This window comes from Chrysemys picta, chromosome 12 (assembly GCF_011386835.1).
Source record: "Chrysemys picta bellii isolate R12L10 chromosome 12, ASM1138683v2, whole genome shotgun sequence".
Taxonomy (NCBI): Eukaryota; Metazoa; Chordata; order Testudines; family Emydidae; genus Chrysemys; species Chrysemys picta.
In genome coordinates this window covers 25,334,190-25,356,222 of record NC_088802.1, presented here as the reverse complement: position 1 = coordinate 25,356,222, position 22,033 = coordinate 25,334,190, and the positions used below count along the sequence as shown (strand labels likewise).

The window sequence follows — 22,033 nt, the reverse complement described above, 5'->3', positions numbered from 1 at the left end:
CCTTAACAGGGAAGACAAGGGGATTCAATGGAGGCAGGGCCGGATCTAACTTTTTTGCTGCCCCAAGCAGCAAAAAAAAGTGCCGCCCCGCCGAGGCCCACCCCGCCGAGTGCCACGCCGCTGGAACTCCCCCCCCCGAGCGCCGCGCCGCCAGAGCCCACCCCCCACCCCCGCCGAGCACCGCGCCGCCAGAACCCCTCCCTGAGCGCCGCTCCCCGCGCCGCCCCCCTGCCAAGCGCCGCGCGCCACGCCACCGGAGCCCGCCCCCCCCGCCGAGCGCCGCAGCCTGCCCCGCGGAATGCCGCGCTGCGCTGCCCCCCGCCACCCCAAGATTGGCCGCCCCTTACCAGGTGCCGCCCCAAGCATGTGCTTGGTTGCCTGGTGCCTGGAGCCAGCCCTGAATGGAGGGATGCAAAGTGAGGGGTGTTTAACTGCTTGCAGGAGTATAGCATAAATATGCACAGAAATTTTATCAATTTTCCCCTGTGCCTTGCACAGATTTCTTCAGATTTAGGGGAGCAATAGGCAGAAAAAGCCATATAGATTTTGCCAAATTACAGAATTAGGCATTGTACTATGTCTGCTGAGAGGAAGGCAGATAAATGTATAACCTGGATGTATACAGGGGACTTACCAGAAAAATAACTAACTTGTGTTCAAGTCACTTTGTGTCAACTGATCAAAGGGTGGGACAGAAAGAGACACAGAATTGTGTCAGACTAGAAATTCATTTCCCTAGAATTATTAATTACATCTCTTTCAGTATTTGGAACATACTGATTGGTAGGAAGTTTTGAACCACTTTCTTTTCTGAGACCAGCTGGTTCAGGCTATAAAATGAAAGTGCTCACTAGATGACAAGAGCTGCTGGTGGAAACATGGACAGATTCTGTAAGTGAAACTGCTGCGCTGGGATAATTGCTTTGGGGCTAGGAAAGGATGTGTGTTAGTCCATCTTCAGCTGCTTTCTTGTTTTGCATCTTTCTCTTTCTTTTAACCGCTCACTTTTTTTCATTCTTATTTAGATGAATATGTCTTGGGCTTTGTTTTTCAGTGCCTCTTTCTGCTGCCTTGAAGTTGATTCTCACTGATTTCAATGAGCCTTGGATCACGCCCTCTTGGTGGCAATGTGATTTTTTAAAAAGAGGATGCATACCTGCCTTTGTGGGTATTTTATGGAAAAATTTGGTCACACTAAGGGCTTGATCCTGAATGATTGAAAGCAATGGCAATTTTGCTTTTAACTTCAATGGCAGAAGGATTAGACTGTAGGACTTTACATGAATCGATTGCTGTTAATACTGTGTAACCCTCTGAGAAAGTGCCATCCAATAATATGCTGGCAGGTCCCACTTACAACTGTTCCAATGCCAACAATGGTTCCATGAGATTCCTCATGTGAGTCAGGCTTGTAGGATCAGGGTTTAAAGCAAGTCACGTTGTCCAAAGGAAATTTTTGGTACTGTTTAGTTTCTTGAGTGAAACTGGTGCCTGTTTGAGAAGAGAAGAGAAAAAAAAAATCTTATTCTGTGGTTCTTTGGGTAATAGCTTCCGGCTGAAACTGGAAACTCTTGAACTGTGTTTTTCTTCACTGTGAACTGAATTTATATGCACTGCTGGTGAATCTGTGTATAGTTTAAAGGATTGTTCTGAATGGGCTCTGATCTACCCTGCTGTTTCTCAGGGCATTTCTAGAAAAATAAATTTATTTGAGGAGCACAGAGAGGTCTAATCACCAATAGTTCCAAAATAGCCAATCGAGTAAAAGCACTGTAGCAGTGTGGAGATTCAATGACTTTAGTGGGTGCAAATTTAGGTCAACACTGAGCCCTTTTGAAAATCTCACCGAGTGTGCCTTAAAGTTTTATTTAAATGTCTTTAATATTCCTTGTTATAAATACTTTTGAACTTTACAGTTAAGTAGCACCCTTCACTACAATCTTGTCCACACTGGGGAAATGTATTAAAAGATTCAAACTGGTTTTAAAATCAGTTTGAAACTAGTTAGAACCACAATGTAGACAAGACTCAAGCAGCCAGATTCATTCTTATAATTGGTTTACTTAAGCATCCTGATAGCCAAATTATTTAAACTGATTGTAAATATGATTATGGCCAACAACAAACTTATCAGCCCTGTGGCTCCAACTGATTTTGAAACTGGTCTGAATTTTTTGGGAAAAGATCTGCAATGTGGACAAGACCTTAAAGTTAACAAAGATTTTGTGTCTATTGGGCCAAGACTTTTAACAATGGCTAGTGATTTTGCATGCCTTATTATTTCACAGACCCTAAGTCCAGAGGGGACCATTGTGACCTTCTAGTCTGACACCTACCTAATTCAAGACATAGAATTTCATCTTCTAATTCCTGCATCAAGCCCATGTCTTGTGGTTTAGCTACAGGGTAAAGAGCAATTTCAGTGTGCCCCAGTTGAGGCATCTTAAAGGGGCTTCATTTTTCAGAAAAGGCTGGACACCTGTTATCTGAAAATGTGCCCCTTTCAAGTGTCCCATGCTGATGTCACACAACATCACTTCTGAAACTCTTGCCCATTATGTTTATTACATTGCAGCTCCTCTCCCCAGGTTGCTACCCTGTCGCTAGGGGTGAGGTATGGCACATCACGGGTGGGACTGACAGACACTCTACCAGCGATGAGTTACATATTTGAGCTTCTCTATCTAGGCTGTCGACGACTCCATGTGTGGTGGATCCAAGAGGTCTCACCCAGGCCTCTCACCTTCATTGTGCTATGCACTGTGCAAAGATGTTTTAAGTGACAGCCCATTTCCCAAAGATCTTATAATCTGAGGGTAACCATGGTGGGGTGTGAGCAGCAGGAAGGGGTACCTGCCCCTAACATGATTCTGTCCAAGATCCTAGGAATATACTCCTCCCCATCCCATGCTTCCACTGCTGTGGATACCATTCTATTTTTAGCATGCTAGCTCAATAAGAGGGAGCACAGGTCTGTCTACTCAAGCTGGAAATGACACATCCATCTCCAGTGTAGACATACCTTAAAATGATCGTCTTTGTATTCTGGTAATGTTAGGAGCTGGTTTGCTCTTATGTATCATCTGGCAATACTCAAGGCTGGTTTGCTGCACACCCTTGTATGGATTTTAGCTCTGCTGTGGGCTGATTGGTGTCATTTCAGGGATGCCACCTGCCATCTGGGTTTCAGAAAATTAATTTGCTTCCCTGACTGCATCATTCATTAACTACACCTCACTTCTCTTTGTCCATATGTCCCCAGCGCTTTCCAGGCTGTTTCTCCTTGTGGCTGTACTATGGTCTGAGAGTTTCTCTAGATTTCCTGAACTTTGCCTTGATGATCCCGACTACGATGAGCTGGTGAAGATTGCCGAAAATGGGCTTGGAAAGGCAGCTCATCCAGTGGAGGTGGTCATTGTAGGGGCAGGCATAAGTGGACTCACTGCTGCCAAACTGCTCAGAGATGCCGGTCACATGGTAATTCTATGCACAGAGAGATGTCAGAGCAAGGCAGGGAGTCAGTGCTGGCTTGAGTATTTTTCATTATTTCTTTTCTGAGGAATAAAGGTTAAAATGAAACAAGGGGAATTCACAAGAACTAAGAAAGAAAGAAAGAAAGAAAAGGCTCATTAACAAAGGAAGAGATTTTTCAAAGGCAATAATGGGACTTTAGGTGCCCAACTCCCATTGTATTTCAATAGGATTTAGGCTCCCTCTTCCCATTTCTGTCTTGGAAGATTTCCCTGAACCTTCATTAATTAAAAGCTGGAGGAGTTACAGTAACTATCATAAGAAATAGGAAAAGGAACAAATCCCCCAAAAGCTACAGTTTCAAAATTACCCTATCTATTCGAAAGTGGCAAGTCACAGGAATATACTTTGAAATGTCAATATCCGTACGGAGCATACATTCTCTCACAGAAATCTAAGCATGTGAACATTGATATGCTATTGGTAGCCTTCAGTCTGCCTTCTTTTTATGTTCTTTTCAGGCCAGAAATAACAGGGGTGAATTTCAGCCCAGTGGAGACATAACTTTAAATGATTTTCATCCCTGTTTACAGAGGAGTCAGTGCAAGACTTATGAGCTATTTAACTCCCACATAAATCCATTTTTCTTTAAGGCCAGGATGTGCGTAGAAGCCTAAGGAGTTGAAAATCCCAGTCCCAGTTATTTGTGAATTCTAAGGACCCTGATGCTTTGGAAAACTTACAGGCAAAATGTACAAACTTGGGTGCTTAAAGTTAAGCACTTACAGGAAGGTTTTCAAAAGCACAATAATAGTTAAATGCAGCTTGAGAAAATCTTCCTTCAAAATCCTTATGCCGACATGTAAGGCTCAGACCTTGCCTACACTATATATTCTTTGCCAGGTTAGCTATTCCAGCAGAGCCGCCTGGGTTAGATGTAGCTTATGCTGACAGAAAGAGTTTTTTCTGTCAGTATGGTACTCCACCTCCCCAAATGGCGTTAATTGTGTCAACAGAAGCACTCTTGTGTTGTCCTAGCTATGTTTACACTGGGAGTTTTGCCAGCATACTTACGTTGCCTGGGGTGTGTGGTTTTTCAACCTGACAAACACAGCTAGGCCGACAAACCCTGGTAGTGTAGAACTGGCTCTCAGATTTTCAGATGCACTCAGAGTTGGCATCACTCTGCTCCCATTGACTGCAGTGGGTGCAGTTCAACCAAGATGGAGTGCTTTTGAAAATCCCACTTTAAAAGGGTGCAATTTTCAGAGGTACAATGTACATAATGTTAGGAACTGGTGGGTGCAGAGACATTAGGACACTTATTTAGGTGCCTGAATGTAGGGTTACCATATTTCAACACTGAAAAAAGAGGACACTCCACGGGGGCTCTGGCCCCGCCCCAACTCCACCTCTTCCCCATCCCTGCCTCCGCCCCCTCCCCACCCCCATTCCATCCCCTTCCCCAAAGTCCCCACCCCAACTCTGCCCCCTCCTCTGAGCACCCCGCATTCCCCCTTCTCCCTCCCGCTCTGTTCTTGGTTGGGGGTTGCTAAGTGCTTCATAAACTGTAAAACGTTTGTAAAACCTACAAAGTGAGGGTGAAACAGAGAAAAGTCTGTGAGCAAAACAAGCTGCTAGTGAGGGAGACATGGTTATCTATATGAGATGTTTCTATTTAAGAACCTATGGTAATACAAATAGTAATGATGATGATGGTGGTAATGCTACCAATAAGCAGTTAAGATTGGGACCTTATTCTAAACAAGAAAATAAATCTAAACCATGGAGAATGCAGTGAAAATTAATATTGATTATTAAGAATAATGGTGAGGTAGAAATAGCATCATGATGGTCAAGGAGAAGGGATTCTGCTAGGGCCAGGTAGTAACCATGGTTCTATTTAGTATTTGTGTCAAAGCACATTCACCGCTTAAATACAGTTCTCTGGTTTAGTTATTTGGTACAGTAACTTGCAAACCGTGAAGCCGGTAGCGCTCCGGCAAAAGACGCTCGGGGGACCCCGAGTGCGAGTGGCTGCAGCAAAACTAACAACTCGTACTGAGATGATGTCACAGCGGGCGACCCCCCCCCCCCCAAATTCGGAGAGCCGTAATATAGTTGAAATACACTGAATTACAGATTTTTGGATGGACAGAATGGAAAAAATAGTAGCTATTTTGCTAAAAATGAAGGACAGCTGTTAGTGTACAGGACTTCTGGCACTGCATTTCTGACTATACCACTGCCTCATTCAGTGACCCTGGGCAAGTCACTAAGGCCTGCTCTACACACAGATTTTGTGCCAGGGTAACTATTTAGGTTAGGGGTATAGTTTTTTTTTAAACCAATTTAGTTATCCCAGTACAACCGCAAGTGTGGTTGTAATTCTATACTAGTACAAGCACTTTGATACCAAGTCCATGCCAAGAAGTTGTCCCACTTTCATTATACTGGTACTGTTAAAATGAGAGAATTTTCCTGAGCCACCAAGGCCTTACACTCGATCTGTTTCCACCTATTTATGATTTTCCACTTGCTGCTTTGTGATGCTCACACTGCAGGAGCTCTACAAGCATAAAGTATTTTTATGGCTGTGTATCATGAGTGGGGTGCATGGCTAGGAGCCTGACCTTTGCCTCGCCTCACAAGATATGGAGGTGCAAGACCTGAGTAACGTTTCCCCTGGGTCATGGTTTACGGACAGGACTCACAGGGCACGCAGCAGCCCGATTGATTTTCACCAGTTCCATTCAGGAAAGTAAATGGAGACACGGGGGGGGGGGGGAAGGGCGGGATCCTGCCCCGCAGACACACCCCAACAACATCCTCCAGGCAGCTCAACCCGACTAGCGGCTCCTCTCATGCCCCAGGCTCGCCAGCCGCCCCAGCCCCTCCAGCCGCCCCATGACTGGTGCCCGGGGCCGGGGGCGCAGCTCTAGCCCCAGGGGGATGCAAATCCAGACAGTGCCAGCTCCCCGCAACGCGCTGGCGACCACAACCCCCCCCCGGGGTGCCCCCCAGCCCGGCGCTGGCTGCCAAGCGGCGCCCAGAGACACCCCCCACCCAAAGGACACGGGCCCGCGTCCCCCCTCCCCCGACGGCTTGCTGCCTCACAGGGGCAGGTTGGTCGCGTCGCAGGGGCCGCTGGGAGTTGTAGTTTTCGGCCGCTCCCCTCTCCCGGCTCTCCCTGGAGCGTGAGGCCCGGCCGGACTACAGCCCCCAGCATGCCCTGGGCAGGAGCCGAGTGTCGCACCGAGATGATGTCACAGCGGGCGACCCACACACACACACATTCAGAGAGCCAAGCCTCCCTATTTCCCTGGACATGTCCGGCTTTTTGGCAATCCCCCCGGACGGGGATTTGGGGACCAAAAAGCCGGACATGTCCGGGGAAATCTGGACGTATGGTAACCCTACTGAATGTAGATTCAGTTACCTAATTTTAGTCACCAAGGTTTGAAAGTTTTGTCCTTTGTGCCTAAAATTGTGCAGCTGCCACATAAGTGAGTGGAAATGATGTTCCATGCTTGTTCCTAGGTTACAGTTCTGGAAGCCAGTGGTCGTGTGGGAGGACGAGTCAGGACGTATCGAGATGAGACACAAGATTGGTATGTGGAGTTGGGAGCCATGCGTTTGCCAAGCACCCACAGGTAATACAGTTTCTCCTCCTCAGCCATGTAAGTTGTTTGGTAAAGGAACAATCCAGTTTTGCAGAATTCTGCTATGGTTAGGGATAAGATCAAACATCCTAAAAGAACTTGCTGCTAGATGTAATATTTCCTGCCATAATTAGTCTCAATGACCTGGGTAGGATTATGGCCAATAGTAAACAATGAACTGAGCAATAAGTGTTTTCAGGATTAGGGCCTCATTATGGAACTGGCGGCTTGTGAGTGCATGGTCGAACTTCCATGAAACCAATGGAATAATTCCAGTTTACGTTAATGGAAGTTGTATCAGGCCCTGAGTCAAAAGAAAGCCAGACAATAGATATGGGCTCTTCATTAGCCAAAGTGATTTGAAATGAATTGCATTGTTTCATAAAACACTGCACCCAATTGTTTTGTGAGGAAGTATAAGAACAAGAATAGAATAGAATAGCATAGAATAGAATCTTTTTCAGCACAATTATATGGAACAAAAGCTTATTAAAACAAACAAACAAACAAACACAAAAAGCTGTATCATAAATATACCCTAACTACAAAGGAAACTACCATGAACTGAGACTACAATTTCGAAGCAGAACAACTAGATGAGATTATTATAGTCAACATCTGTGGTTACCAGTCAATATGCCAAGCCCTCAGTTACTATATAGCTGGTAGCCCCCTTGTAGTCAATGGAACTACATCAGTTTACATCAGGATCAGGATCTAGATCTATCTATCATATTCCTACAGCATTAATAACATTAGTTGGAATCAGGAAAGTTCAATAAGGGAATGACATAAATAACATACTTACAATTGTATTATTTGTATGCCCAGTAGAGAGTATAATTTATTTTCTTATTTTTGACTCTTTTCCCCCTTTCTCTCCCCTTTCTTTCTTTTGCAGTATTGTTCGTCAATTTATTAGACAATTCTCCCTTACGCTAAACAAGTTCTCTGAGACGGATGACAACGCCTGGTATTTGGTTAATGGTGTCAGGACAACAGCTGGGAATGTCAAAAAGAACCCAGATATCTTGAGTTATACTCTGGCTCCCTCAGAGAAAGGCAAATCTGCTAAGGAACTTTATAAAGAAATTCTGCAAAAGGTATGTTTATTGGTCGATTGTATAAAGGAAAGTAAATTACCAGCCTGATTCTGAAAAATGGCCCTAACGTCTACTGCAGCACAGGGGGTCTCTTCTTCTGTAGTATGTGGTGGTCTCTTTTCCCAACACATCCCTTCTCAACACCATTCCAATCCAGAATACATCCGGTGTTAGGAGAATCTGAGCTAGAATTCCCCTTGTTGTGGTATGAAGGGGATTTACCAGGGCAGATTATCTGGCCCTAGTTCTCTTTTCACTTTCACCCATGTGAATCAGGAGTAACGACATGTGATCTCTCACCCCTCCCCTCCCCCCCCCGGACCTGTGGGTGCTTGCCACTTCTGAAAAGAAACACTTGTTTTTGATTCCTACACAGTGAACTCGGGATCAAATCCTGCCATTTAACTACAGCAGGGCTGGAGACTATGCCATGCAACTCAGTTCCATTCACTGGGGTCTCATGGATACACACAGGAATTAGGGTCTAGTAGATAGGGCATTGCATTAGGACTTTGGGATCAGTTGCTGCTATAGCTATGTGCTCTGTGAAATGGAGCTGATTCTTCCCTACCTTAAAAGAATATTTTGGGACTAAAATTCATCAGTGATTATGAAATCTGCAGATATCATGCAAGTATCTGCCTAGATAGATAGGAGAACAGAATTTGGTCCAGTGTTTTTGTGAACATATTTCTCTTTCTGTCTATGAATGTTTCCATGCATGGTTCCAACACAGGCCAGAGAGAAGTTCCAGAGCACAGATTGTGAAAAGTTGCTGGATCGGTATGACAGCTTTTCCACCAAGGTAATGGATATGGGCCTTCAAGTACCTTTAAATCCAAATATTTAGGGAAAGTCTGAAATTATTGCTCTGAGCAGGGCTGACTCCAGGCACCAGCCAACCAAGCACGTGCTTGGGGCAGCATCTTGTAAGGGGCGGCCAATCTTGGTTTGGCAGGGCAGCGCTCGTTTTTTTTTTGGTTCGGCGGGGTGGCGCTCATTTTTTGTTGTTGTTGTTGTTGTTTTTGTTTCAGCGGGGTGGCGCTCCGGGGAGGGGGTTGATTTTCTTTTCGGTTCAGCGGGGCAGCACTCGGGGGGGGGGGGGGGGGGGACACTGTTGTTTTTGGTTCAGCAGGGCGGCGCCGGGTTGTTGTTTTTTTTGGTTCGGTGTGGCGGCGCACGCGTGGGGTTGTTTTTGGTTTGGCGGGGCAGTGCTTTTTTTTTACTTGGGCGCCAAAAAAGTTAGAGCGGGCCCTGGCTCTGAGAGTGGTGTAAAATGCACCTGTTTATCCCAATTAAACCTAATGATACCAGTTTTCATGTTGAGGTTGACCTTTATTCAAAGCACCAATAAAGGAATGAGGGAAAACAGCATATTATGAAGCTCTGCACAGTCTATTAGGATTAGCTTCTCCTTTTGGCAGCCTCAGTGGGCAGGGTTTTGTTTGTGCCAAGATTATGGAAAATAAAGGAAGAAGTGCCAGAAATTTCATATTTCCTTCAATTATTATTTTAATATTGTTATGCTGGAAGGTGTTAATGGTGGCGATCAAACATATCTTTAGTCTATAGGTTAGGCTCAGACCTGGTTAAAGTTGATGGGCATGCTAAACACATTTCATTCAGGTAAAATGGAAGAAACAATTAAGCTCCTTTCTGGAGTTAGATAGTTGGAGGCAGTGGAAGCCACTGCGCAAGGCACTATCAGGCTGCATGGGTAGGCCAATCATAAGCTAAGCTGTGGGGGTTGATGGTTTCCCTAGGATTGATTGCAGAGGTTAGGTGGTTGATTGTTTGCAGTTGAGTCTGTGTGTGAGAGGGGGAGAAAGCCAGGAGAAAAAGAGAGTAGCAGTGGTTAACATGGCTGTTTGAGACAACAAAAGATAGAGCTTCTTTGGGTCACAGTATTTGCTGGAAATGCAGACTTCGATTGCTGAGCAGGGACATTGCCTCCAGTTGACTGTTTCTACTGTGTTCAGGGAAACAGGACTTTGTATCCATTCTTTTTAAATAGACAGGATTGCAGCAAAGAAAGACCTGACTCACATCATCAATCTCTCCTTCAAACAGAAAGAACCAAGCAAGGCCTTGGATATTGGCAATGGCTCAGACCAAAAAGGAGCAACAATATCATCACCATATAAAACTTGAAAATAACCCTTTATCTTCTCCTTCTTCATGATAGTCAAATCTTTCCCCAATGATACCTCCATAAATGTGCCTCTTGTGCCTAAAGAGAGAACAACTTTACTCCCTTTCCTCCACTCCCAGGAGTACTTGATTAAAGAAGGGAAATTAAGCCTTGGGGCTGTACAGATGATTGGAGACTTGATGAATGAGGGTGCTGGATTCCACAGGTCATTTCTTAACTCTCTCATGGAATTTAATATCTTCTTTCATGAAGACGGGTGAGAAACGAATGTACTTAAATTGCAAGGTTTTTGGGGTGTCTACATTGCCAGTGGGCTGCCCATGGCAGTGAGTCTTCTAGGAGAGGGTGAGACTTAGGCTAGTGGGGATTTTACTAGCACTGTACAAATAGCTGTGTAGACAGCACTCTGAAGTTGCAGCTTGGGCTGGAGCTCGGGCTCTGTAGCCTTGGGAGATGGGTGGGCTTGAGAGCCCAAGTTCCAGCCCAAGCAGCAACTTGAAAGCACTGTCTACACAGCTATTTCTATAGCGCTACTGAGAGCCCCACTAACCTGAGTCTCTCGACCCAGGCTGGGAGTCTTGCTGCACCGGCAGTGTAGATGTACCCTTTGTGTGACTGCAATGTGAGTAAATAACTAAATAAATAATATCCTTCTTGTAGTTGATAGAGGCAGACACTCCAGATTACCAATGGGAAACACCCCTTGCGGTAGTTAGAATGTGCGGAGAGAAGCACTCTCTGTCATCAAATGGGTCATATTGTCAGCAATATAGTCCTCGATTCCTTAATCTGGGCCATAATTTGGACTCACCCTGTGCAGCACAATCTGAATTCCCCAGCATTGGCTGAAATTCCCCTCCGGGCCCCAGGTCTGTGTGTCACTTAAGCCTCAGTTCCCCCTTCTGTAAAATGACAATAATAAACTTTTTTTTTTGATCTATCTTGTCTAGCTGGAGCATAAACTCTTTGAGGCAGGATCTGTCTCAGACACAGACCCTATTTCAAAGGGGCACCACTTTGTTGTTGTACCTAAAAGCAATTGTAGTTCTGCTACTAGTGTAATTCTTTCACCCATCACTTCTTGTTTCTTTCAGTTTTGATGAGATCACAGGGGGATTCGACCAATTGCCCCTGGCCTTCTACTGGTCTATGCCTGGAGTTGTCCAGCTGAACTGCACAGTAGAGCAGATAAAATACATTGGTAACAAGGTCCAAGTATTGTACCATAGTGCACACGACACATGTAGCCCCTCCTCAGTGATGGCTGATTATGTCCTTGTCACAGCCACAGCAAAAGCCACGAGACTTATCAAATTTTTGCCACCACTTTCCTCCAATAAGACCCATGCCCTGCGCTCCATTCACTATGCCAGTGCCACCAAGGTTGCCTTGGCCTGCACTGAAAAGTTCTGGGAGAAGGATGGGATTCGAGGTGGGCCGTCAATCACAGATCGTCCTTCTAGATTCATCTACTATCCCAACCACAACTTCTCTAGTGGGGTGGGGGTGATTGTGGCTTCCTACACCTGGAACAACGACGCTGAATTCTTTCTTCCCCTGAGTGACAAGAAGTGCATTGATGTGGTGCTGGAGGACCTGGCAGAAATCCACAATGTATCTAAGGACCATCTCCGGTTTGTCTGTGATAAACACGTGATACAGAGATGGAATCTGGACAAACATTCCATGGGAGCATTTGCCTCGTTCACCCCCTACCAGTTTGCTGACCATCCTGGGCCTTTGTTTCAGAATGAAGGGAGGGCCCACTTTGCAGGAGAACACACAGCCCTGCCTCACGGCTGGATTGACACTGCTATGAAATCTGCTGTGAGAGCAGCAAGGAACATCCACAGGGATAGCTATCTGTCGTGGGGGAAACATTAGCTGCAGAAGAAGCAAGAACAACAAGAGCAGGAGCAGGAAAGGGTTGACTGGGTTCAAAAATGTGGACTTTAATTGCTTTATGGGTGTTTAAGGAAGGCACAACTGCACTGGACACTGAGGAGGGAATTAGAAACTGCACTGATAATCTCCTTCACGGGGACAGATCCTCAACTGGTGTAAATTGGTGTATTTCCATTGAGTCAATAGAGCTAAACCACTCAACACCAGTAGAGGATCTGGCCCCAAATCCAGTGTATGTAAACTGAGCTTGTTCTGTCTCCTTTGAAATATTAAATAAAACTACTACAGTATAGAAACCTCCACAGAATTAATTTGTTTCATTAATCAAAATCATTACTAATCAAATACAAAGCACTAACCTGTTCTTTATAAATAGAAAAAAATATTGTTCTGTAGCATCCTATCAATAAAAGAATAGATAGAAATAATCCAATATTGCTTTCATTTTGTTCATTAGTTGTAAACTATGATAATTTGCAGTAGTGATGCTATGGAATAGATAAGGCTGAGAGAACAGCTTATTCCTAAACCAATTCTAGTCAGTTGCACTTTTCAAAACATGTTTCTAACAGTGCAAATAAACAAAACCAGGCATGCACTGATGGCCTGAAATCCTAGGCTCTGACTAGACTATAATTGTTGATCATTTTGTCACTCAGGTTGATTGACATGTGGGGTGAACTCACAAGATGCTGAATGCAAATATAGATACTCCCCAGATGTATGTATGTTGGTCATGGTTCAATCTAGGGCTCGGGAAACAATGTTTGTGTCACTGAATAAACAAGGACACACATTTCCATATAGACAGGGACCTCTGGGTTATTTCTTTTCAAAGAAAATGTGAATTAAACATTTTCAGATGTTAAAGTACATGAGTGTGAAATAAGCCATTTCTCTGCCATTGTGGGATTTGTTTTGAGAACAGGTTCATCCTGAAACTGGGCATGTAATCCAGCCACTCATCCTCTCATGAAATAGTATATCACTCCAGGCCTGATTCTACCACACTTCCTTGTCTTATGTAATATCTAAGTCCTGGTCTGCTCTAGAAAATTAGGTCATCATAAATAAGTCACTCAGGCATGTGAAAAATCCACACTCCTGATTGGCTCAGTTAAGCCAACCCAAGTCCCCGAGTAGGCAGCACTAGGGCGACTGAGGAATTCTTCTGTTGACCTAGCTACCACCTCTCAGGGAGGGGGCTTATGTACACCAATGGGGAATCCCTCCATTTGGCATAAATTATGTCTACAGATAAGAGCTACAGAGATCCTGCAGTAGCATTTCAAGGGTAGACAAGACATTTTCTGATTATCCTCATGGGGGACAAGATTGAGCAGTTACTCACATAGAACATAAGAACGACCTTAGTGGGTCAGACCAAAGATCCATCTAGCCCAGTATCCTGCCTTCCAACAGTGGCCAATGCCAGGTGCCCCAGAGGGAATGAACAGAAGAGGCAATCATCAACTGATCCATCCCCGTCACTCATTCCCAGCTTCTGGCTAACAGAGGCTAGCACCTTCCCTGCCCATTCTGACTAATATCCATTGATGGGACCTATGCTCCATTCATTTATCTAGTTCTTTTTTGAACCCTGTTATAATCTTGGCCTTCACAAAATGTATTGGACAATGGGATGTTCTGATAACGGCCGTTCTCAAAAATTGTTCTAAAAAATCTTAGATTGTTAAAGAATTTAGAACAATCAAGAGATAATACAGCAAGATATTCCCAATCCCAATCCTTGGGGGATCAGTTCTGGATATTTAACACAGATATCAGCAACACATGTTTGGTACTTTGTGCACTATCTTTAGGAGAGCGAAATAAAACCTCCTTACTTTCTCTGACACACTCTGTGTTACTGCCATTGTCTGCTCTAGTTTAGTGAATTGTTTTTCACTTCACTAAAAATGTATTTACTTAACTTTAATATATGCAGTTAAGGTTTTTTCCCTCTTTTATTAAGAAGGGGTGTCAAGGCTGCTTTCCCACTCTGAACTTTAGGGTACAGATGTGGGGGCCTGCATGAAAGCTTCTAAGCTTAACTACCAGCTTAGATCTGGTCCGCTGCCACCACTCTCAATGCTAATTCCCTTCCCTGGGTAGCCTTGAGAGACTCTTCACCAATTTCCTGATGAATACAGATCCAAACCCCTTGGATCTTAAAACAAGGAGAAATTAACCATCCCCCCTCCTTCCTCCCACCAACTCCTGGTGGATCAAGATCCAACCCCCTTGGATCTAAAAACAAGGAAAAATCAATCAGGTTCTTAAAAAGAAGGCTTTTAATTAAAGAAAAAGGTAAAAATCAACTCTGTAAAATCAGGATGGAAAATAACTTACACGGTAATCAAACTTAAAGAGCCCAGAGGACCCCCCCTCTAGCCTTAGGTTCAAAGTTACAGCAAACAGAGGTAAACACCCTAGTAAAAGGTACATTTACAAGTTGAGAAAAACAAAGGTAAACTAACACCCCTTGCCTGGCTGTTTACTTGCAAGTTTGAAATATGAGAGACTTGTTCAAAAAGATGTGGAGAGCCTGGATTGATGTCTGGTCCCTCTTAGTCCCAAGAGCGAACAACCGCCCAAAACAAAGAGCACAAACAAAAACCTTCCCCCCCGCCCAAGATTTGAAAGTATCTTGTCCCCTTATTGGTCCTTTGGGTCAGGTGTCCACCAGGTTACCTGAACTTCTTAACCCTTTACAGGGAAAAGGATTTTGGAGTCTCTGGCCAGGAGGGATTTTATAGTACTGTACACAGGAGAGCTGTTACCCTTCCCTTTATAGTTATGACAAGGGGGAATTTATTTTTCTAATTATTTTAGCATTTATGTTTACTGAGCACAAGCATGTCCGTGACTCACTAACCTTTAACTCAATCATTACTGTTAGTATCAGACTTGGAACTGCATTTATTTTCATACAAATTTTAAGCTATTTTATAGATATAACTAAAAGTACAATTTGCAAATAAGTAACCTTCATCTGCCCAGTGTGTGTTTAACTAATTGTGTTTTAAACTGGCATTGCTAAGGTTTGTATAAGCTAATTGACATTCTAGACGGATACTATTAGTTGATTATACCATTTTAAATAATGAATGGCAAAGCACAATATGGTAATAAAAGTAATATGATTATTACTCCAACCAGGACAGGTTGGGCATTTTAGAACTCACTACTCAAAGAATTAAATTTAAGCATAAGAGAAATAAAATGATGAAATGAACAGAGCAGTTGAAAAACTAAAATAACAGCACTGTAATCCTCAACGAACTTTGAAAGAATAAAATGATAAAGACTATATGTGCCTTGTGCATTGCAACAGGAAGTAACAAGAAGTAACAACAAAAATAATAATTCAAGTGTGTGTGTGTGTGTGTGTGTGTGTATGTGTGTGAGAGAGAGTGTGTGTGAGTGTTTCGGGGACTGTGAGGGGGACTGCGTGTGTGTGAGAAAGCGTGTGTATGTGTCTCTGTTGGGGGGCGTGACATAGACTGTGTGTGTGCATGTGCATAAGAGTGTGTTGGGGAACTGTGTGAGAGATTGTGTGTATGTGAGAAACAGTGTGGGGTGGGGCTTGAAGGATTGTGTGAAAGAATGCTTGTGTGTTAGGGGCATGTGTTTGAGAAAGCATGTGTGTGAGAGTGTGTGTATGTGAGAGACAGTGTGTGTGTGTGTGTGTTGAGGGGAGTGTGTGACAGTGTGTGTGTGTGAGGTCACACCCTGAGTGTCTGTGTATAGCTGCAACCCTGGTCCCACAGACACTGACCCCAGCCGTCTGCTAGCAGCACACCAGTTACGCTCTGGCATCCACCAGGCTTGGTTACAACCAGCAAGACGACTCCAACACAGTGCCAAATTTCCCCCAAACCATATGCCCCATAATGTCCAGCCCTTTCCCGGATAGTTCAGAAAAATAATCAGGTTTGTTTGTTGCTTTGAAGACACAAAAGCACATCACAGCTTACTAACTTAAATGGGCGTAAATACACCCTTGCCTTTAAACATAGCAATGAGTCAGTTTATGGCATGAATGAAAATAATTTACTAACAAAATAGACATAGGATTAAGTGAGTTCAAGTATAAGGAATAAAGCTAGAAAGAGTTACAAGCAAAACATGCTTCTAAAAGTCTAAAACTTAATCTAGCAAGATGCATGCTTTGATCAAGCAGGTTTCTCACCCATATTCAATTCCCAGCAACTTCAGCCCGCATCTTAGTTGAAGGACCCCTCTTTTTCAGCCTGTAAGAGCTCTCCCCTCTAGCATCCATCCAGTGATTTCTATGCAAATAGAGCTTCCATTGTTTTTTGTTCCACCATGCTTAATTTACATAGGAGACAGGTATATAGCTGCACCCCCATACGCACACTGACTTAGGGGGCTAGTTCAAGCCAAATGCAGACTTCGATTGCTGAGCAGGGACATTGCCTCCAGTTGACTGTTTCTACTGTGTTCAGGGAAACAGGACTTTATATCCATTCTTTTTAAATAGACAGGATTGCACCAAAGAAAGACCTGACTCACATCCTCAATCTCTTTTTCAAACAGAAAGAACCAAGCAAGGCCTTGGATATTGGCAATGGCTCAGGCCAAAAAAGGGCAACAGTATCATCACAATATAAAACTTGAAAATAACCCTTTATCTTCTCCTTCCTCATGAAAGTCAAATCTTTCCCCAATGATACCTCCATAAATGTACTTCTTGTGCGTATAGAGAGAACAACTTTACTCCCTTTCCTCCCCTCCCAGGAGTACTTGATTAAAGAAGGGAATTTAAGCCATGGGGCTGTACAGATGATCGGAGACTTGATGAATGAGGATGCTGGATTCCACATGTCATTTCTTAATTCTCTCATGGAGTTTAATATCTTCTTTCATGAAGACGGGTGAGAAACGAATGTACTTAAATTGCAAAGTCTTTGGGGCATGGCTACATCTTTTCATTCTACATGTGTGTACTTTACCTAGGACAATGGGGCCCTCCATTGTTGGCCTCTGGGGGTACGTCTATATTGCCAGTAGGTTGCCCATGGCAATGAGTCTCCTAGGTCAGGCTGAGAGACTTAGGCTAGTGGGGATTTTACTAGCACTGTACAAATAGCTGTGTAGACAGTGCTCTGAACTTGCAGCTTGGGCTGGAGCTCGGGCTCTGTAGCCTCGGGAGATGGGCTGGCTTGAGAGCCTGAATTCTAGCCCAAGCCCCAACCTCAAAGCACTGTCTACACAGCTATTTCTACAGCGCTTCTGCAAACCCCGCTACCCCACGCCTCTCGACCCGGGCTGGGAGTCTTGCTACCACTGGCAGTGTAGATGTACCCTTTGTTGGACGATTTGGGTGGTGGCAGCATACTGATCTAAGCTGGTAATTAAGCTTAGGGGTTTTCATGCAGGTCCCCACATCTGTACCCTAAAGTTCAGAGCGGGGGTGAAACCTATGACATCCCCCTTCTCTAAAATGACAATAATAAACCTTTTTGGTCTGTCTTGTCTAGCTGGAGCATAACCCCTTTGAGGCAGGATCTGTCTCAGACACAGACCCTACCTCAAGGGGGCCCCACTTTATTGTCCCTAAAAGCAATCGTAGTACTGCTGCTAATGTAATTCTTTCACATGTCACCTCTTATTTCTTTCAGTTTTGATGAGATCACAGGGGGATTCGACCAATTGCCCCTGGCCTTCTACCGGTCTATGCCTGGAGTTGTCCAGCTGACCTGCACAGTAGAGCAGATAAAATACATTGGTAACAAGGTCCAAGTATTGTACCATAGTGCACACGACACATGTAGCCCCTCCTCAGTGATGGCTGACTATGTCCTTGTCACAGCCACAGCAAAAGCCACGAGACTTATCAAATTTCTGCCACCACTTTCCTCCAATAAGACCCATGCCCTGCGCTCCATTCACTATGCCACCGCTACCAAGGTTGCCTTGGCCTGCACTGAAAAGTTCTGGGAGAAGGATGGGATTCGAGGTGGGCCATCAGTCACAGATCGTCCTTCTAGATTCATCTACTATCCCAACCACAATTTCTCTAGTGGGGTGGGGGTGATTGTGGCTTCCTACACGTGGAACGACGACGCTGAATTCTTTCTTTCCATGAGTGATGAGAAGTGCATTGATGTGGTACTGGAGGACCTGGCAGAAATCCACAACAAATCCACAAAGTATCTCCGGTCTGTCTGTAATAAGCATGTGATACAGAGATGGAACCTGGACAAACATTCCATGGGAGCATTTGCCTCATTCACCCCCTACCAGTTTGCTGACTATTCCGGGCCTTTGTTTCAGAATGAAGGGAGGGCCCACTTTGCAGGAGAACACACAGCCCAGCCTCACGCCTGGATCGACACTGCTATGAAATCTGCTGTGAGAGCAGCAAGGAACATCCACTTAGCTAGCAATCTGTCGTGGGGGAAAAATCAGCTGCAGAAGCAGCAAGAACAACAAGAGCAGAAGCAGGAAAGGGATGACTGGGTTCAAAGAGTTGAACTTTAATTGCTTTATGGGTGTTTAAGGAAGGCACAACTGAGGAGAGAATTAGAAACTGCACTGCTAATCTCCTTCAGGGGGCCAGATCCTCAACTGGTGTAAATTGGTGTATTTCCATTGAAGTCAATAGAGCTAAACCACTCAACACCAGTAGATGATCTGGTCCCAAATCCGGTGTATGTAAATTGAGATTGTTCTGTCTCCTTTGAAATATTAAATAGAACTACTACAGTATACAAATCATTGGTTTCATTAATCAAAATCATTACTGATCAAATACAAAGCACTAACCTGTTCTTTATAAATAGAAAAAATAATTGTTCTTTAGCATCCTATCAACAAAGGAATAAATGGAAATAATCTAATATTGCTTTTATTTTGTTCATTAGTTGTAAAGTATGATATTTTGCAGTAGTGATGCTATGAAATATGTAAGGGTGAGGGAACAGCTTATTCCTAAACCAATTCTAGTCAGTTACACTTTTCAAAACATGTTTCTAACAGTGCAAATAAACAAAACCAGGCATGCACTGATGGCCTTAAACCCTAGGCCCTGTCTAGACTAGAATTGTTGGTCATGTCATCACTAAGGTTGATTGACATGTGGGGTGAACTCACATGATGATGAATGCAAATATAGATACTCCCCAGATGTATGTATGTTGGTCATGGTTCAATTTAGGGCTCAGGAACCAGATCGGGAAACAATGTTTGTGTCACTGAACAAACAAGGACACAAATTTTCATCTAGAGAGGGCCCTCTGGGTGATTTCTTTTCAAAGAAAATGTGAATTAACCCCCCCACACACACACACCCTTCTATCTGGGCAGGAACTGTACCTTTCTTAGCTGGGCCACACACTTTAAAACAATAGGCATGAGAAGCAGATGAAACCCCCCTTCAGGGGGGCTATCCCTCCAGCCCCACCCCTTCTGCCTGAGGCCCCCACCCTTCCCCCCCAGCTCAACCCCTGGAGCTGCAAGGCCCCCCCAGCCCCCGCGATTGGAGGAGCCCCAGCTGAACTGCCCCGACCCCCGGGCTGCCCTGAGCCATCCTGAGCCACCCCGGCCCGGGCCACCCTGAGCTCTGGGCGACAAGCTGGCCTGAGCCCCAAGCTCCGTGTGACCAGATGGAGCTGAGCCCCTGCCAGCTTCCAGGGAGAGGCGAGTGAGGAGGGATGCAGCAGGCAGCCTCACAGAAGAGGGAGGTGGAGGAGAGGAGGGACTCACCAGGCAGCAGCAGGCGATGCAGGTCTCAGGGAAGGCGGGGAGGAGGAGAAAAGGAACGCAGTGAGCAGTGGGGACTTCTGGGAGAGGGGGTTGGAGTGGAGGAGAGGAGGGACTCAGCCAGGCAGCGACAAGTGGTGGTGGATTTGGGGCAAGGGGCGGAGCATGGCCAGGAAGAGGCGGAGCACAGGCGGGGCCACCACGGCCCAGGTGTCTGGCGGCAGCTCTGCCAGGGGGGTCTTAGCCTTCCTTGGCCTATTATACCTGTCGTGCATAGCCATAGGCATAGTTTGACTTCTATATTTGGGGGGTAGCTCCAGTCAGGCAACATAAAAGAGGACAGGTCACTCTTATAGAGCGATCTGGATTGCTTATTAAGTTGGGCCCCAGCAAATAATTTGCACTTCAGTATGACCAAATGTAAACTCATACAATTAGGCACAGAATGCAGGCCAAAGTTATAGGATGATCACCCAGTGGGATCTGTGCTGGGGAGAGGCCTTCATAAAAGCTCCCTCTGTGGCCAGCCAAGGTGTGGACTTTCGCTGTTGGCTTGAACTAGCCCCCTAAGTCAGTGTGTGTATGGGGGTGCAGCTATATACCTGTCTCCTATGTAAATTAAGCACGGTGGAACAAAAAACAATGGAAGCTCTATTTGCATAGAAATCACTGGATGGATGCTAGAGGGGAGAGCTCTTACAGGCTGAAAAGGAGGGGTCCTTCAACTAAGATGGGGGCTGAAGTTGCTGGGAATTGAATATGGGTGAGAAACCTGCTTGATCAAAGCATGCATCTTGCTAGATTAAGTTTTAGACTTTTAGAAGCATGTTTTGCTTGTAACTCTTTCTAGCTTTATTCCTTATACTTGAACTCACTTAATCCTATGTCTATTTTGTTAATAAATTATTTTCATTCATGCCATAAACTGACTCGTTGCTATGTTTAAAGGCAAGGGTGTATTTACGCCCATTTAAGTTAGTAAGCTGTGATGTGCTTTTGTGTCTTCAAAGCAACAAACAAACCTGATTATTTCTCTGAACTATCCGGGAAAGGGCTGGACATTATGGGGCATATGGTTTGGGGGAAATTTGGCACTGGGAGTGTGTTGGAGTCGTCTTGCTGGTTGTAACCAAGCCTGGTGGATGCCAGAGCGTAACTGGTGTGCTGCTAGCAGACGGCTGGGGTCAGTGTCTGTGGGACCAGGGTTGCAGCTATACACAGACACTCAGGGTGTGACCTCACACACACACACTGTCACACACTCCCCTCAACACACACACACACACTGTCTCTCACATACACACACTCTCACACACATGCTTTCTCAAACACATGCCCCTAACCCACAAGCATTCTTTCACACAATCCTTCAAGCCCCACCCCACACTGTTTCTCACATACACACAATCTCTCACACAGTTCCCCAACACACTCTTACGCACATGCACACACACAGTCTATGTCACGCCCCCCCAACAGAGACACACTCACACGCTTTCTCACACACACGCAGTCTCCATCACAGTCCCCGAAACACTCACACACACTCTCTCTCACACACATACACACACACACTTGAATTATTATTTTTGTTGTTACTTCTTGTTACTTCCTGTTGCAATGCACAAGGCACATATAGTCTTTATAATTTTATTCTTTCAAAGTTCGTTGAGGATTACAGTGCTGTTATTTTAGTTTTTCAACTGCTCTGTTCATTTCATCATTTTATTTCTCTTATGCTTAAATTTAATTCTTTGAGTAGTGAGTTCTAAAATGCCTAACCTGTCCTGGTTGGAGTAATAATCATTATTACTTTTATTACCATATTGTGCTTTGTCATTCATTATTTAAAATGGTATAATCAACTAATAGTATCCGTCTAGAATGTCAATTAGCTTATACAAACCTTAGCAATGCCAGTTTAAAACACAATTAGTTAAACACACACTGGGCAGATGAAGGTTACTTATTTGCAAATTGTACTTTTAGTTATATCTATAAAATAGCTT

The 22,033-nt window shown here is 44.6% G+C and overlaps 1 protein-coding gene across 3 annotated transcripts; it reads left to right on the top strand.

The window, feature by feature from the left end:
* The first annotated feature begins 750 nt into the window (after positions 1–750).
* LOC101944444 (L-amino-acid oxidase-like) lies at positions 751–20,963 on the top strand. 3 transcript variants are annotated; one of them, XM_042846611.2, is made up of 7 exons: positions 751–891; positions 3,263–3,477; positions 7,012–7,124; positions 8,035–8,236; positions 8,973–9,041; positions 17,058–17,194; positions 17,942–20,963. In XM_042846611.2, the coding sequence occupies exons 1-7, from the start codon at positions 855–857 to the stop codon at positions 18,801–18,803; spliced, it is 1,635 nt and encodes a 544-aa protein (XP_042702545.2). In that variant the 5' UTR covers positions 751–854; the 3' UTR covers positions 18,804–20,963. The 3 variants fall into 3 exon arrangements, with proteins under 3 accessions (XP_042702545.2, XP_065419368.1, XP_065419369.1); XM_065563296.1 differs by lacking the exons at positions 17,058–17,194; positions 17,942–20,963 and adding exons at positions 10,508–10,644; positions 11,483–12,600 and having other exon boundaries at positions 754–891; XM_065563297.1 differs by lacking the exons at positions 751–891; positions 3,263–3,477 and adding an exon at positions 6,727–6,928 and having other exon boundaries at positions 17,942–20,958.
* Positions 20,964–22,033: the final 1,070 nt, after the last annotated feature.